At 44.0% G+C, this 18083-nt stretch overlaps 1 protein-coding gene across 1 annotated transcript; it reads left to right on the top strand.

The window, feature by feature from the left end:
* The first annotated feature begins 4739 nt into the window (after positions 1 to 4739).
* Positions 4740 to 15324, top strand: LOC104023947 (poly(U)-specific endoribonuclease-B). Its single transcript, XM_009489411.2, has 7 exons — positions 4740 to 4839; positions 9595 to 9694; positions 12232 to 12343; positions 13564 to 13685; positions 13771 to 13883; positions 14492 to 14645; positions 15059 to 15324. Exons 1-7 carry the CDS (start codon positions 4829 to 4831, stop codon positions 15314 to 15316), a joined length of 870 nt encoding a protein of 289 aa, XP_009487686.2. The 5' UTR covers positions 4740 to 4828; the 3' UTR covers positions 15317 to 15324.
* The last annotated feature ends 2759 nt before the right edge of the window (positions 15325 to 18083 follow it).

Consider the following 18083-nt stretch of genomic DNA (forward strand, 5'->3'; position numbering starts at 1 on the left):
CGTGTTCACCTTCCGTGCCTCGCCGCACCAACGCGGTGGTCAAGCACAATGAGTGTGGTGAAGCACTGGAACAGGTTGCCCAGAGAGGTGGTAGAGGCCCCATCCCTGGAAACATTCCAGGCCAGGTTGGATGGGGCTCTGAGCAACCTGATCTGGTTAAAGCTGTCCCTGCTCACTGCAGGGGGGGTTGGGCTAGATGATCTCTAAAGGTGCCTTCCAGCCCAAAGCATTCTGTGATTCTATGATTCTATAAACGCAGAACACGCAGGAGCGTGATTTTTAGTAGTGCCACCGCTTCTGTGAGCCTGCCCTTGCTGTATTATCATGCCACGCACGTAACGCCCTTTTGGCCTTTATTAAATGCATCAATAATAATGGGGAAAAGCAAGGGTAATGGAATGACAGCGTCTTCCTTTTCTAACTGGTGATCGAAGCCCCGCTATCTTTTCGTGCTAGGAAGAGGATAACTTCTGTGTGTCAACACCATAATTCATTATTATGTCAAATAAACTTCTCAAGCCTTAACTTCCCCAACTTGTACGGCTTCAGAGCCAGCACCTGCACGTAACCCGGGGTAAGGAGAAAGGTGCCTGGGTGCCAGGATGCCCTGCACTGGCACTTCTGGATCCTTCCGTGAATCTACTCCATCTCATCTATGCCAGTGATGGCCAACAGCCTGATTCATTAATGGCAAAGTTTATCCGGAAAGCACAAGAACTGAGCTGTGCAATAAGAAAGGATGTTTCAGCCAGACCACCTAAAATTTTGCTTTACATCAATGTGTACAAATTAATGACTAATAAGCAAATGCGACTTTGTGCTAAATGTGAAACGTTTCAAAGCTCTTTAATTAATATGTCTTAACTTGCAGTAAACAGGCCTCGATGATTCCTTAGACACAGCTTCTCCTTACAAAATCAAGGTGTATGCTTGACAGTCCTACTATTAAGATTAAAAAAACCAGTAAAAACCTTCTTCCCTTAGCCACTCAGCTCACACTGGGGTACTGAGCTGTCTGCACCCCCAAGCACTTGCTTTCTCCCAGCCTCTGGGTTTGCTGACTGTGCAGGCAGCTCATCTGGCTTTGAGAACATTCGTAAGTCAGCCATGGTTTACCTGTTAAACCTGGGAATTAGCACTAGTAAATAAAGGCAGGTTAACAGACCAACCTAAAGGTCAGCAGGTCACATCACTGCGCAGTCTAGGTAAAGACATCTAGCTGCAGGAATGGAGTGAGTTACTCCTGGCATTTCTATGACAAAAACATGCCTGGCTGTGTAATCCTCTTACTTTTCTCTTTGAGGGCAGCTGCTGCACCAGAAGCGCCTGAGTAAGCGGAGGGATTATAACACCACTGGCTAGAGAGAAGGACTTCAGGATTGAGAGGCTGAGGCTTAGGAAACCAGGGTGATAACGAAGAGACAGGCTGGGCACAGGGACCACGGAGCTTGGTGGGAGACAATCTGTCAGGTGAGGCTCCAGCTTGAGAATTAATGCTTAGGGAAGGGTGGAGACCTCAAAGTCCTCGCTCCCTGCTCTCAGTGAGCTCTGACCTGGCTAGGTTCCCACTGAGGAGCCCAGGCCGTACCTCCACTACTTGTCAGTGTTGGTGTGAGGGACTGAAAGAGTTAACGTATGTTGATGTCTCAGACATTGTGGTGGTTGGTTGATGTCTCAAACGTTGTGGCGAAACAACTTAAGATCTGCATGGAGACACCAAACCACAAGTGAGAAGTCAGTTGGCACAGAGGCGGGAAGGCATGTCGGAGGATGCGCCGTTCCGTATTTCTGATGTGCCTCACAACTTACCAGATACGGCCGGAAGTCATACAGAGTTCACTTAAGGAAGGGGCTCACAACCACCCAAAAGACCCCTCATGACCACCCCCCCCAATGATGCCTGCGCAGAAGATTGAGAACTTTCTGAAACAAGAACCATGTAAGTCGTTGAGGGGATGGATTTGATGCAATTGAGAGGCAGAGGCTGGCTTATAAGAAGACACGACTCTGAGAAAGCCGGGTGTGCACCCACAACCAGAGGATCACCACATCTATCATCGTCATCGTGGGATCCAAGGGTGGTGATAACGTGCTCTCTCTCCCCCCCGCCCCCCCGCCTTTCCTTTCTTCTTATAAGTATTTCAATTAGAATCCACATTGCCTACCATTACGCTTGCCAAGTTCAGGTTGTTTCTATCATCAATAAAGTGTTTAATTGATCGTTTGGTGTCGTTGCACCTTAATTTAGCCCAAGGGAATCTCAGAACCGCCACGATCCTCCCTGGGCAGCCCAGTTTGGATCGTGAGAGTTGGTCAGCTTGTGGAGACTTGGCGGCAATAGCCACAGCTCCCATGGAATGTCCAGAAAACTCAGTTTCTCAGAAGTTTCGTCTTCCCTATATCCACACACAAAAGGTTACCCAAAGGCCTGCGCTGGCTTCTCTGGGGAAAGGACTGAGCCTGCTGTAGATCTGCACAGTGTTTGTTCTAGCTGCCAGCTTTTACTCGGTCTCCCTGAGTAAGCCTGTCCAGCACAGATGTGTCCTTCATGCATGTGTGAGCCTTGGTTGCTTTGGTCTGGAAGCCTGTAAAGCACAGTGTTCTCGCTCACGCTCTCTAGAGGTTTAAACCACTAACGAGGTTTAAATTAATTCTGAATAAGCCCTTTCCCTCTTCAGGGAAGTTTAGGCACCTGACTAGAGGCGACAAACCAGCACTTATCCATTGGCCACCTTGGCTAGAAAAACAAAATACTTAGGCCAGAAACACACAGAGATGCCTACATGCTTTAGAAACAGGTCTTATTCACAGGGTTTCCTTGATCTTTGACCTTGGCAAAGGTCAGCATCTGATGCTTGAGGTGGCAGTTTTGTTAGGCAGAGTGTCTTCCACAAGTCTATTGCCCAATTCCTTTGGAAATGCTGTTCACATGTGACTGAGACCACCAAATACTCTCCCCGTTCCCTTGTGCCAGAAAAGAGGAACAGAGAGCAGGGGGAGCCTGACCTCAGCTCCTGCACAGCAAACATCCACTGCCCTGTGCAATGGGTTTGACAAACCATTTCCTGGTCTCTTCAGCAGAGAAAGCCAACCCGCGGTGTTAGCAAGGCCACTCTCGGCACACTTGGGTTTTCTTAGCGCCTGTGTTAGACCTGGGAACGACCCAGATTGTACACTGATCTCATTTGTCTTTGATCAGTACTTGGTTTCTTTTGGCAGATGCACCCTTTTACATTCTTTGAGATCCTTCAGTTTTTCTTAGCTCAACAGCTAAATCATACAACAGAAGTTCTACAACAGATTTAAGTACACGTTTGGTTATGAAATCACTAGCGATGCTACTAATCAGACCTGTAATTTTATCAGAGATTAACTTAAATCTGCTGACTCCAGTGATGCCGCTGCTTGTAAATGGAAATTCCCTGGGCTCCCATCTGGGCTCTTTTGCTAATGTGAATAAAGGAGTTGCAACTTTGTTATGGACAGAATATGCCCACTGGCTTTTGTATTTTAAATGAAAGCCTAGGAAAAGGCTTCCTGCATTCAGTTGATAAACACAGGCACTGTATTTTTTTCATTTATCCCGCTTACCCAGAACTGCAATAAATAGTAACAAAAAATGGTAAAGAAAAAACACTGTTAAAATTAAGGATGTTCAGTTTTGAGATACATAATTTTCCCTACCAGTGTCAGAAGGAAGCTTCACTTTCAAGTGAGCTAGCTGCATGTCCTGCCCCCTATGCAATTCCATGTGGCAGGCATCCTCATTACCTGCAGCTTTGTTTGGCCCTAATATGATTCTTTGAAGGGGTACATGGACCATTTGTATAACTGGTAGCCTAACATCAAACCATTCTGGCTTCTGTATATGCATATATAGAGTTTAAACCTAAAGCTATGTTTTCCAGGAATTAATTATTATGAAGAAGAAAATTTTAAAAGTATCAATCAAACAAAAATAAGCTTTAAACTTACGTGGCTTTAATTTAGCCACACAGTGAATGCATGCTTCCCAGGACAGGCACTGGAAGGGGTACCTGCACTTACCAGCACCTGCCACCACCTGCTTCCAGTGGTGCATGCAAAGCACTGCCTTTGTAAAACATGTCCTGGTTATGATGCCTCCTAATATTTACAAGGTTAACAGTTTCAGCTGTAAATACAGAAGCACCCTTTTTTTATTTTTCTTCTCCATTATAATTTTTTTGATCCCTGCTTTATTATCATCTTCCCTTTTATTGTCAAATAATAACTGTACATAGAACAGCAAGACTAGAATGGCCCGTCCATCTCAGTCAAGGCTTTCAGACTTGAAGAGCTTATTTCCGGGCCCAAAATTCATGCAGAGACCTAAAATCTGTTAACAAATAATCCAACATAACTCCAGAAGCAATGCCGTGACTCACGTCTGCAGTTCATACAAGGATCTCAGGTTCGTATCTGAAAAGCCAGGTGGGAGAAGGCGGCCGTCGCTGTGTGTCTCTCTGCCATCGCCTTCTGTGTTCCCTGCCATACTGATTGCGGTGATAAGGCGAAGCAGGAGCCTGGTAGAGGTGGCTCTGACTTCCTGGTCTGAGCGTGCCTGCGCTGCGAGAGGCGTAAGACGTGGTACTGTCCTTAGACTCCACGTCTTCTTATGGCATTTGGCACCTCCTGCCTCTCCCTTGCCTTCCTGCGCTGCCTGTCAAGCTGAGTGACAGTCCTCAGCGGGCAAGCAGAGTATAAGAGGGAGACAGCTCCATGCCTTGGACTATCAGAAGGATTTCTGAGCTTCAGGTTGCATTTTCCCTGCTCAGTGTATTTGCTAAAAGAAAAACTTCTTCTTGGCATGGCTAGCAGGTAAGAAAAAATCATACTAATTCTTCTCTAACACAAAGGGCAGTGGGGATGGGATATATTCATCTGGGAGATGTGTAAAAGAGTTACGTGAAATGGAGCACTGCAATAGCCCTGCTTCCTGTTTCTATTCTGTTTTACTAACTCACCTCAGCGTAAAAAGTTGGTGAGACAACAGAACAATAAGCTGTTTTAGCTAAAGTAAGGTGATGCTAAGATCAGTGTTTGCTTAAGCATAGCTGATAACATAGAATAGGTTCTCCAAATATCACCTGCCTGCCCCAGCACCTTGACAGAGTGTTTGCTGAGTAACTGCCCACTCTTATGTTTGTCCCTTGACAGTGCATTTTCCTTTCCACCTACAAAACCTGTCTTATTTATCCTTTGGTATTTCAAATACCAGCTTTAAACTAAGAAAAATATCACTGGATTCAAGTAAAAGACATACACACTGGCACAAGAGAAAAATTGAGATAATAGCTTGTATCTTCTATTAACGATATAAGCTGATACATGTACTTCACAACATATGAACCAATTCTTTTAAATGATTGGAAACTCCTTCTAAATGGCTGCTCATCAAGCTTTCCAAATGCTTTTCTTCTCTATGCCAAGATTAAAGGCTTTTTAAAAACTGGATGTTGTTCAAAGGATCTCTGAAGGTAAATTCACTTTAGAGAAGATGTTCAATCAAACCTTTGCAGGGCTCCCTGTGACCCATTTGCAATACATGTTTTTCTTGCTTTGACACTGTTGACTTGCTCACATCATTTGCCACTGGCCCTTTAATTCTCTTCATGTCTTGAGTCATTTCTGATTTACAGCAATAAAAGACTTCTTCTTGGGGCATTGTTTTGGATGGAATGAAGATTTCATGCAAGAAAATAATTTGGTAAAACAGGCACGCCATGTCAATGTTTCACTTGAAAGCTATAATAAAATGGAGATGTTAGATTCTTTTGCTCTAGCTGCACTGCTGGTGCATTAGAGTTACTGTTGCGAAGAGCCTCCCCCAAAAGTTTTCTCAGCTCTTACAAGTGCAGACTAAGTGTTCTTGTTATTGCAGTGGTGCTTTGAGCATGTAAGCACATCCAAGCAAGACTCCAACTGGACAAAATCCAATTGGCCAGACTTCTTGCACAGAAATAATTTATTCTATGTGAAAGCACAAATCCAACAACTGAGAGATTTCACTGTAGGGAGGGGATTGAGAATTAACTATAAAACACTCTGGTTTGAGTCATACATGCAATTGTATTGAAAACGAGAGAGTAAATACACAATACTCTTTTTCAGGAAAACCTTACCTAAATGCTGTGTGTCATGGATTTGCATGAAGGTGTTGGGCTGCTTCTCTTTGAAGTTGTCTCACCTCATATGTGTAAGCTAAGTTTATGGACCCTTTTTAAAGAAATACTGTCCAGAAAGAATTTTTACAAGATGACTGTGTAAGTTGCTAAACAAGTTCTTTGCCTTGGCAAGGAAGTATTTTTCTTTATTCTAATCTTCAGTTACAGTCTGTGCAGGTGCTCTGCTCTGTTTGAAAACTAAAGGGATAACAAAAAGGAGAGGAAAAGTCCATGATGATATTGTGGTAGCACCCAGCAGAGAAAAAGGAGAGAAGAGGCTTTTATTTTATAAAATTAAGTGACTTTAGAGTTTTGGGACACATTTTCTGAATGCAGGAATACATTTAGCAGAAGTATATTTATTAAATAAATATGAGGATTGAAATCTGTAGGTATGCTTTTGCTGTAACCCTCTCCTGAGTGCACACCTTGAGCTTGCCTCCATGTGCTCATGTGGTATTCCATAACATTTCTAGAGGAGGAAAGATCAAACAGAGCCCTACAGCCCTTTATAAACACAGGACTAATCTGCCAAGAGCGGACCAAGAACAAGCAGTAGGTATTGAAGGGATGACAGATTTCCTGTATAGGTGACTTACTAAAATACACACATACTAAAAGATATGTATATAAAATACTATATATATGGAACAAAATATTTAAAAAACCCAACCCTGACATCCCCCCTAATATTTCACATACCTTGGATGTTCAACAGACAGCAGACTTCTATCCGCCACTGGTAGTAACTTCCAAAGTAAAAACTGTATTAAACATAATATGGTGATACTCAAACAGATGGGATAAGCTGGTGCAGAGGAGTAGAGAGCAGGAGGGTCCAGAACCCAGGAGAAAAGTGATCCAATAAAATCAGGTCAGTCCAAGGTAAAATGAATGTAGACGGTGCTTGAAGTTTGAAAAACGTCTCCGGTACTATTCTGTGAATTTGCTGATCCTGTTCTTGGGACTTCAGATGAGCTGGTGAGATGAACAATTTTCTGTTTAGTGTTGGTTTGTAAACTTTGTTAAGAAGGAGTTTCTCTTCTTAAGACTCTGGAAAGAATGTGGCGGTACGGCTGAAAATAAATAAAAATGCTGCTGTTGGTGGCTTCTCTGACATGCCGTGAGACTAACTCCCTGTGAAGTCGAGCAGGTGCCTCGTTTGGGCTGCACAGCCAGTATTGATAATGTGATGCCACAAGCCACACTTCTGCTGTATAAGCAGAGCCTCGAGTTTGGGCAAGGGCTGAATTTAGCTCCTCTGTGACAGCCTCCCGCTCCACTGTAAGATCCATGCAAGCACCTGTTCCAAGCAAAAATCTTCCTTCATATTTGTGTTTAACCCTAGCAACAAAAACTTCCTTTGGCTCCCATATACTAGAACTCTTAGCCCCTTTCCTTCTTTCAGGTATTGACACCTATTCAAGCCCAGTTCAAAATTCAGGTGATCTTGTAGATTTCCCACAATCTCAAAGTATCACAGAGCCTGAGTGAAAATGGACTGCCAGTGCCTCTGGCGTAGCTGGGGTACATGATGGCTCAGATTCCCAGCTGCAGGCAGACTGAGGTGTGGCAGCCAAAGTAGTTACGGTTGTCTGCCCTGCCCTTCTGTAGGAGCTGGCTTTCCCCACTCTAAATAATGCTGAGTGTAATATGAATATCGTGTATGTTTTATGCTCCTCAGCTGCTGCAGCTTATCCTCTGGTGCATTAATGTAAACTGGCTGCTTTTGGCTCTTAACTCAGGGATATGAATTCCTTTGGGCAATAAGCTCTCAAGGAGTTAAGCGCAGATTGGTTATGCTTTTCAAGATTTTAATCTCAAGCTGTATAAACTCCATCCCACAGTTACACAAACAATTCTGGAGAAAAAGAATTGCTCAATAATGTGAAAAAAGTCCCAGTTCTCCAGGCACAGTTTGCTACTTTCTGTTTCCTTCAATAAGGAGCTTAGACCAGCAGTTTCTGAGCCAACCATGAAGTCCAGGACAGGAGAAGGCACATAAAATCTTGCTGTACTGCTTCTAGACTAATCTCCCACTATTTGATTAATGCCCTCTTTTCTGCTATGACTTCTATTCCCTCCCTGCCAACAATGGGGCAGGTGCCTGCCTGGCTCACTTTTTGCTCTTCCTGGCTCTCAAGCTGCCTCACATGAAGGCTGCCATGTCAGAAGACTGTTTGTGACCTTACCACAGTATTTGTTTGCTCTTTCTACTAGACAACATGGAATTTACCACTGTCTGGAGGATGCAGAGAGTATCTCTATCAGGGCCAGAATAGAAGACGACATAACAGTAATCCATTAGGTGGTTCAGAGTTGGGCTTGAAGGTGCCTTGGTTCAGTCGGGGAGAACCAGGTGTTAAGATCATGGCGAGTTGCTCAAATGGCTATTTGAAAGAAATGCCCATTCTTGACAAATTTCTGCACTTTTTTCCTTTTCTTGAGAACATCTGCCTTGGAGGAGAAATTCAAAATTACCAAGCGGTTCTTCTCTGGGCTTTGATGCATGTGCTGCTTTGTAACTGATTAATTCAACTGCCAGTCATTTAAAGATTAATCCACTTCTCTTTCTTCTCCACTCTGTTCGTTGTCCTGATCTTATGTGTTAGTGTGGACATAATGCCCTTGAAACTGGAGCTACCTTTGGGCAGTTCATCACAGTAACAACCCTTCCTATATCTTGTTGATAGATGGATGATTAGACTCTGAAAATGATACACTATTATGCAGGACAAAATTCCATTAAAATGAGGAAAAGACCAGCCTGGGTAGGTTTGTATGTGCATCAGAGATCAGTGCATGAGAGAATTTTAATGTATGCAGACCCTGTGTTTAGGGTCTTAGTCATCCTTCATCACACTGACTTTATGCTAGGATAACCACGCATACGGGCAAAGGAAAGCATCCCTAGTGTGGAGTCTTGCAGGAAAAAAGGTAGGAAGAGTTGTATATAAGATTGCTGCTAGAAAAGCATCATAGAGAGAATTCTTTGCTTCCTGTTTTGTTGTGTGGTGTTGCTGCACGCTGATGACAGTCTCCTACTTGCCTCTGGTTTGTACATAGAATCCTGAATGAAACAACACCATCTTCATTTTTATTCCACTGCATGGAAAACTGCAGGAAGGCTTATTAACGAGAACTTTGTTGAAATATACTCTAAAAGAACCTTAGGGAAAGCTCAAGTTTCCTTACAGGTTACCTGCATTCTTTAGATATGAACGTGAACTGTAAGCTTTATGGTTTTTAGAGCAGCACTGACAGGAAGGTGTTGGGGGAAGAGAAAGCTCTCCTGATGACAAGCTAGTATCCAGAACACAGAATGACATTAGAAGACTATAGAAGTGATTTGAAGAAATAACAGCATGTGCCTTTTTTAACATGTGCATTTCTCTGGATTTCTTGACAGGAAGGCTTTAAATCATGAACTTTCTAAACTTTTCAGTGAGATGTGGGATATGGATGTTAACCGCCTTATGCCTGGGAAAGACTACACAATTGATTTGCAGGTAAGCAATTGCTAAGTCACATGAGGATTAAAGGCACTATGGTACTGTAGGAAAAGGTGTCTGCAAAACTGCCTTTTGCTAAAAGAGTTGCCTGTGCTTCGTCATTTCCAGTAATGGCATAGGCAGGACTTCCTAATGATGAAGAGGAGAGGAGAGGGAACTTAGGAGAGGGAACAATACAGAGAACACATTAATGGTCCACGCTACCTGGATGTTGGTTACAAGTGGAGTTTCTCAGGTATCTGTCTCAGGCCCTGTAACATTTAATCTCTCTATCAGTGGCCTAGAGGAGGAGATGGAGTGCAACCTTTCCGATTTTGTAGATGACAGCAACCTGTGGTGATGAAGTTGGTATGCTCAAGCACAGGCCTTCTCTTCAGCTCAACCTAAGCAGGCTGGAGGAATAGAAGACCATGAAATTCAACAAGGACAAATGCAACCAGAACAGGATGACCAGAGAAGCTGTGAAATCTCCCTCTCTGGAGGTTTTCAAGACCCAACGAGATGACACCCTGATCAATACGGTCTGAATTCCGTGTTGACCATACTTTGAGCAGGACTAGAGATGTCCTGAGGTCCCCTCCACCCTGGATGTTTCTCTATGTGTATGACTGCTCGTGTGTATAGTCTGGGTGACTTGCAGCGAGGGATAAGGGGAGATAAGTCCCAAGTCATTCTTGGGGGAATAAGGGAGGAATCTGAGGAATTCCCGGGTTTCTCCTGAAGAGTGTTGAGTGGCACAAAACTGTGGGTGAGGAGGATTTCAGGGGTGTTGCTACTAGTCCCAGGCAACTGCAAGGAAGGAGCGGGTATCAGATTTGATGAGCAGCCGTTTTGCTCCTTGCTATCTCAGTGCAGTGCAAACATGACTGTGTTTTGACCACAAATTGCAGCAGGCCATTGAATAGTCAGTACACAAGTGCTCAAACACTTTATTTCAACGTTGCTTCATATTATAAGATACAATTTTCTGTTGCTGATAAACTTGAAAAAGGGGTACCTACCTCAGGCCAAAATGTGTGTGAGGGAAAACTTCTCCCATATGGTTTCTCCATTTCTCAGAACAAGGCTCTAGTTCCCTCTTGTCCATGTTAACAAACTGCTACTCATCTGTGGTGGGTTGACCTTGTCTGGACACCAGGTGCCACCAAGCTGCTCTATCACTCCCCTCCTCAGCAGGACAGCGGAGGGGAGAAAATGAGATGGAAAACAAAACTTGTGGGTCAAGATAAAGGCAGTTTAATAAAAACAAAAGCAAAGGCCACATGCAGAAGCAAAAGGAAAACAAAGATTTTCCTGTCTACTTCCCATCAGCAGGTGATGTCCAGCCACTTCCTGGGAAGGAGGACTTCAGTACATGTAGTGGTTGCTCCAGAAGACAAACACCATAAATAACAAATGCGCCCCCTTCCTCCTCCTTTCTCTTACCTTTTACTGCTGAGTGGATGTCATATGGTATGGACTATCCCTTTGGTCAGTTTGGGTCAGCTGTCCTGGCTATGTCCCCTCCCAAGATCTTGCCCACCCCCAGCCTATTGGTAAGGGGAGGGGGGAAATGTTGGAGAGACAGCCTTGATGCTGTGTCAGCACTGCTCAGCAGTAGCCAAAACACTGGTGTGCTATCAACACCTTTCTAGCTACCAATACAAAGCACAGCACTATGAGGGCTGCTATGGGGAAAATTAACTCCATCTCAGCTGGACCACGCTTTCCTTGAGAATGCCCTTTTTGGAACAGAAACTTGAAAGCTGTCAGGAAAGCCTCCTTTCCGTTTTGGATGTGCTTATTGGTAACATTGATTAAAATGCCCTTAAATGTGGCCAACAAGAAGTCTTTGAAAACTTCAGAGCACCAGGATGCACCAGTCCAAAGCTGGTGGAGCTGCCCAGAACTACGTCAGCATCTCCCTGGCACCAGGGTGATGGCTGGGGCTGTGGTCATGAAGTCGAAAGAGAAAACAAAGGCTGAGCCTGAGGGAGCCTTTCCAATCAGGAGTTGGATTGCTTAAGCATTATCATGGAGGAGAGGAGAATTAGCCTAGCTAGCTTGGGGAGTGGGGACTCAGGAGAGTCCCGAGTCTCTGCTGCCCTGCATGGCCTCGTAAACTATATGCAGTAGGTCTGTGGGTTACAAATGAACAGAGAAGGAAGGTGTGCAAATCTCCTTTTTATTTGTGGTGGGAGGGAGCCTTGGCTCTACATTACTTCTCTTTATCATTTGTGATGTATTTGTTCTCTTTATCATTTGCATAGTAGCACAGCTGGTTACTGATCAGAACTGAGCTATCACATGGGTCATCACAATCATCTCTGAAAATGAGTCAACAGAGAAATTTCAGGTTCTTACAGTGTCAGAGATTGTCTTTTTTCTCAATGCTGGCAGTTCTTCTGTAATGTCTTCTGTTTCATAGGAAGACCATTCCTAACAAAGAATACTGATAGCATTATGGGTTTTGTTTTGATTATTATATAGGCAGGCACTGTCTCCTCTAAGGACATCTCACTTCTTTCATTGTTTTACTCTGGTGTTTCTCCTAGGGAAAAGCAGGTGCCACACAGCAATGTGACAGTGCTGTCCAGGACAGCGCAGCCAGACATCTGTTTCACAATGTAAATGAAGAACGCCTGAAGAGCATAAAAACTTTTGCAAGTGAGACCCATTCTTTTGTTAACGGTGGAAATGACATGAAGAATCCATGTTGGTTTTCATGTGTTTGCCTAAAATATAACATCATATATAATTTGGATGGTGGTGAGGATCATCAGGCCCCATGTCATTTGAAGGTAGTTTCCACAACATTTGCATGCAGGTTACCTGTAGCCTCAGCCTCAGGAAGAACATCCTTTTATGCCTTAGCCAAAACCTGAATTTCTCCGTGGTTCTTCAACTACAAAGTGAAATGGATGAGACTCTTGTCATTGCTTTGATGTTATTCCATATATTGAAAAAGACACCAAAGTCATCTTTCCTCATTCACTCACAGCTTCTAGCTCTTTCAGATAGCACTAGGTCCACAGCTACTTCTTGCATTTCTGTTGGGGGCTATCCTTCAAGCATGTCTATGAATGTATGTTTCCTTCCCTGATTTTTCTTTTCCCCGGATAGAGGTACATTAAGCTGATTGAACAGCCAGCATAATGGGGACCCCAGTTTTCCCCTGTTCCCCCCACTCCTCTCTGAGCCACACAACCCTGTGTCTAGTGAGGGCAGCTCTGGTGCTCACTGAACCCTGTGCTGAGTCCCTTCAGCTCACTAACCTGGCAGGAAATGACCTAAGTTTTTGACCTCAAGTATTTTTCTATCAGCTTGATGTGCTGAATCAGCCCCGAGTCCACTGAGTGTCAGAACATGAGTAGATGAAGTGATGGGAGGGAGCAGGTGACAAAAGAGCTGCAAAGGAGAACATGAATCCATCCACTCAGTAGCCATGTGCTCAAGCTCAAGCCATCTCACATAGGTTTATGCTGTATTATTCCTCTACTGAAGTAATGCCTGCAAAGCCTTCTGCCAGCATAGCTCACGTTCATAAGCCTATGTCTGTAATCTTGGTGGTCAGGTATGATTTGTTTTGGTAGAAGGTCATTATTGCTTCAGCATTTGGTTCCATAAGGAAGTTCAGTAGCAAGCTCTTTACCTTAAAAAGAAGTACAGCAGTGGTCTGGCCTTGAGTTACCTCTAGACCTACACCCACCAGCGTACCTGAGAATGAAATTTGATATATAAATGAATGTCTTTTTCTAAAGTCTGTCAATGCATATTATATGGCATCTTTTTATGATGGCAGTCTCTAATGACTGGATTATATGTATGACTAGGCATATGGCCTATTCATCAGGATGAGCATGCTGAAAGTTTCTCTTTTTCTGCAGCCTTTATTTCCTTATTGGACAACTATGAGACATCGACCGGTATAGCAGAAGTAGTGACTCCAGAAGAAATAGTTGAAAACAATTGTTTTCTTGATGCTATCTTAGCGACAGAAGTCATGAAAGTGAGTAACGGAGCTCTTTTTCAGTTGCTGAAAAAACTGAATTAAAAAGTAAACTGTGTATATATCTTGGTTTTCTATCATTCAGCTAGCTCATGAATATCTGCTTAAAAAAAAACTGGCAAAGCCAAACCTTGCCGATTTCAAATATCAGCTCTATGACATCTGGTTCCAGCTCTATGCCAGGAAAGGAGGAGACAGGTATGTTTGATGGATATGGCCCCTGCTAATCTCTACACTATTATGACCCAGGTAAATATAAGCCCGAGTTCCATCTGTTACACACAGAACTGGAAGACAGCCTCAGAGTATGGCCTAAATCAGGTATTCATTGCTCCCCCACAGATAGTGTTTAGAGACTTACTGATCAGATACTAACAGAATTGACCCTTGGGGTACACCACTGGTGAATTGCCTCCAGCTGCACTTTGTGTCCCTAATCACAGGCCTTCAACTGCAGATGTTCATCCATCACATCATCCACTTTTCTAATCTGTACTTCATCAGTTTGTCTATGAGGCTGTTATGGGAGAGTGTCAGAAGCCTTGCTAAAATCTGGGTAAGCAGCAGTGATGCATCTGTGGCTGCCATTTAATGACAGCCTTCATCATCAAATACAAACTTAGACTTAGTGGCTAGATTTCATGGCCAGTTTTGTGCAAATTAAGAAAGAAAACCCAACAAATCCAGACAAATAAAAAAACTGCTCACAAATCAACCTAAGCAAGCTTGTGCATCTTCTTGCCTTTTCCCTCTGCCAATTTGAACTATTTAAACACATGAAAGACCTATTCTTTGTTTTATTACAGACCCGATTCTTGCGGTTTTGAACATGTTTTTGTTGGAGAAACAAGGCGTGGTAAACAGATCTTAGGTTTGCACAACTGGGTGCAATTTTACCTTCAGGAAAAGCGCAACCAAATTGACTACAAGGGATATGTTACTCGGAAGAACAAAACCAGGGTAAGAACAAGCAGTGTGCCTTTGCAAATAAGACAAATGGATCCACAGATAAAAGCTGTGGCAATGAACCAAGGCACAACGATGCAATCATAGGCTCAACTGCTTTGAACCTAATTTGCCCAGGTGTATATAAGCAGAAGAAACATGCCCTCAAATCCAGCTTCTTTTTTTGCAAAAACTATTTCAAAAAGTAGTGCTGGTGTTTATAGGATCATAACACTGCTGAAGCTTAATTGAGATAAATGATCATGTATACTCCAGAGGACAGGGAAAAGGCTGTGCTCCACCTATAGCACCCTGGCACAGCAAAGATGGCTGAATCTTGCAATGGCCTCAAAAATCTGGTCGGAAATTGTATCTGTCTGCTCACAGCTGTGTTGGAGATTATTCTGTTCTTTTGTTTATGCTTTCAGCCTGACAATGATGACCAGGTTTTGAGCATCCAGTTCAGCTGGAAGGGCTTGGTCAAGCCAATTGGAAGCACCTTTATTGGTGTCAGCCCAGAGTTTGAATTTGCCCTTTACACCGTCATTTTCCTGCTAGCTGAAGAACAAGTCACACGTGAAACAGTGAAGATAGAGGAGTATGAGCTACAGATGGTTGTTTGCCGCCATGGGCACCACATTGGAACAGCATATCCAGTACTCCTCAGCACCAGTAGTGAAGACTAGTAGTTAGAGTGATCAGGCACAGGGGTTTTTTTTTTGGGGAGGTGGGGAGGGACACGGGACCAGATGGCAGAGTAAGTTGATGTGTGGTTTTATACAACTCATTTTGAGTAAAAATTGATGACTCACTAGCTTTTGGTCTGCAATGGAGTGTTTAATCAATAGTGTGCTGTGGCTCAGTGTCTGACAAACCTTGAAACATACTGCTGCTCATATTAAAGGCTGGATCAAACTTACATCAGCCTTCCTTTGTGCATGATAACACTGTACTTGTCAGCAGATAATGGAATTTAGGAAAAGGCTGTATTAAAATTGATACATATATTTCTCTTACTTGTTAGCTACTGCATATCTGAAAAAGCAATAACCCTACATTGCTTACATTTTGCCTTCCAGACAGGAACTTTGATTTGGCACCAGCAGAAACACAGTACATTTTTTTCTCTTATACTCATTGCATAAGAGGTTAATTTCAAATGCATTTTTACAGTTGCAGTGCCCTGGACACACAGGAAACACATTCAGATGTGAGAATGGTCATCAGATCAACAGCAGGCTGCATTGGCTCTGCCTAGGTTTGCTAGAAGCCACAGTAGGTTTCATCTCACCTAACTTTAACAGTCCGTGGTACAGGCAGCTGTCTTCCCATTACAGGCGGTGATGCCTGCAGTCACTTACCTGCTTGTGTAATCTGCATTAGAGCTAGATGAATGCATAATCCATTGACTAGATCCCCACTGACAATAATAAGATGACACTGGGGATGGTGGTCCTAGTCCTGGACCTGGTCGCTGGTCCTTCTGCTGATGTGGACGTGTCTGCCCCTGTGCTTCCAAAATGTGTTCAGTGCTCCAATGAAAGGAAGGTAATGCTTTCCCTCCTCATACCAGTGCAGAAACAGGCACATGCTGACACTCTCTGAGAGTGTGACAAGGACTGGTTAGATACTCACATGCCACAAGAATTTCTCCAACGAAGTAAGGTCCTTTACTTACACTGGTGAAAGAAGTGCTTTTGGCTATTTGTTTTCCTGAAGAGGACCAGAAAAGTCGGCCTGTCGCTGGGGAATGTAGAACAGTAGAAAAGATCATCTGAAATAAAGTACCTTTGGAAAACAAGAAAAAATTTACACTGAGACGAGCAGGGATTGAAAATGGTTTCCGTTCATTGAAGCAATGTTCATATACTCACAGTCTCCCCCAGAACTTCACCACCTGTGAGAATCTTTACCACCTGGGGACTTTGGTCCTAAGCTCCTCTAAACCATGTCCTACAGCACTGGCTGGCTTTTATTTACATACTTAGAAACGTTACAGAGAGCAAGCCAAGTGCATCCTGCAGCTGTTGAAGCTACACGAGAGGCATTTCAGGTACAACTGAAAAACAACTGGGAGAACAGCAACACAGGAGCAACTGATAGGCGCCAATGAACACCTGTGCTTCCAAAATGTGTTCAGTGCTCCAATGAAAGGAAGGTAATGCTTTCCCTCCTCATACCAGTGCAGAAACAGGCACATGCTGACACTCTCTGAGAGTGTGACAAGGACTGGTTAGATACTCACATGCCACAAGAACTTCTTCAACAGAGCAAGAAATGTGCTAAAGCATATTTTCTGACAATACATGATTTGAAAAATACTGCGTATAATTTTCACGACATTGCTTGCTAAATTTAGAAGCCGAGCTAACCAATCCAGTGCTGGAAATATGCAAAGGAGAAGAAGAAAACAAAAAACCCCAGTCCAAACAAAACCTGTAAAACGTACAGAGACACCTTACTGTATGAGGTAAAGGCTGACATCATCTGATCTTCGTGACAGTTCAAGTAGTCACCAAAAAAATGGCAAGAAATGAACTGTACAAATTCTTTAAGGGCACGCATTTAGAATCATAGAATGCTTTGGGTTGGAAGGGACCTTTAGAGGTCATCAAGCCCAACCCCCCCTGCACTGAGCAGGGACAGCTTTAACTAGATCAGGTCCCTCAGAGCCCCATCCAGCCTGACCTGGAATGTTTCTAGGGATGGGGCCTCCACTACCTCTCTGGGCAACGTGGAACTGGAACACAGTGCTTCACCACCCTCACTGTAAAAAATTTCTTCCTTATATCCAGTCTAAATCTACCCTTCTTTAGTTTAAAACCATTACTCCTTCTCCTGTCACAACAGGCCTTGCTAGAAAGATTGTCCCCATCCTACCTGTAGGCCCCCTTTAAGTACTGAAAGGCTGCAATAAGGTCTCCCCGCAGCCTTCTCTTCTCCAGGCTGAACAACCCCAACTCTCTCAGCCTGTCCTCGTAGGAGAGGTGCTCCAGCCCTCGGATCATTTTTGTGGCCCTCCTCTGGACCCGCTCCAGCGGGTCCATGACCTTCTTGTGCTGAGGGCCCCAGAGCTGGACGCGGTGCTCCAGATGAGGTCTCACCAGAGCAGAGCAGAGGGGCAGAACCACCTCCCTCGACCTGCTGGCCACGCTTCTTTTGATGCAGCCCAGGATACGGTTGGCCTTCTGGGCTGCAAGCGCACATTGCTGGCTAATGTCCAGCTTTTCATCCAACCCCCAAGTCCTTCTCCGCAGGGCTGCTCTCAACTCCTTCATCGCCACAGCCTTTATTGATATTCGGGGTTGCCCCAACCCAGGTGCAGGACCTTGCACTTGGCCTTCTTGAACCTCCTGAGGTTCACACAGGCCCACCTCTCCCGCTTGTCCAGGTCCCTTTGGATGACATCTTGTCCTTCTGGTGTGTCAACTGCACCACTCAGCTTGGTGTCAC

This window comes from Pelecanus crispus, chromosome 1 (assembly GCF_030463565.1).
Source record: "Pelecanus crispus isolate bPelCri1 chromosome 1, bPelCri1.pri, whole genome shotgun sequence".
Taxonomy (NCBI): Eukaryota; Metazoa; Chordata; class Aves; order Pelecaniformes; family Pelecanidae; genus Pelecanus; species Pelecanus crispus.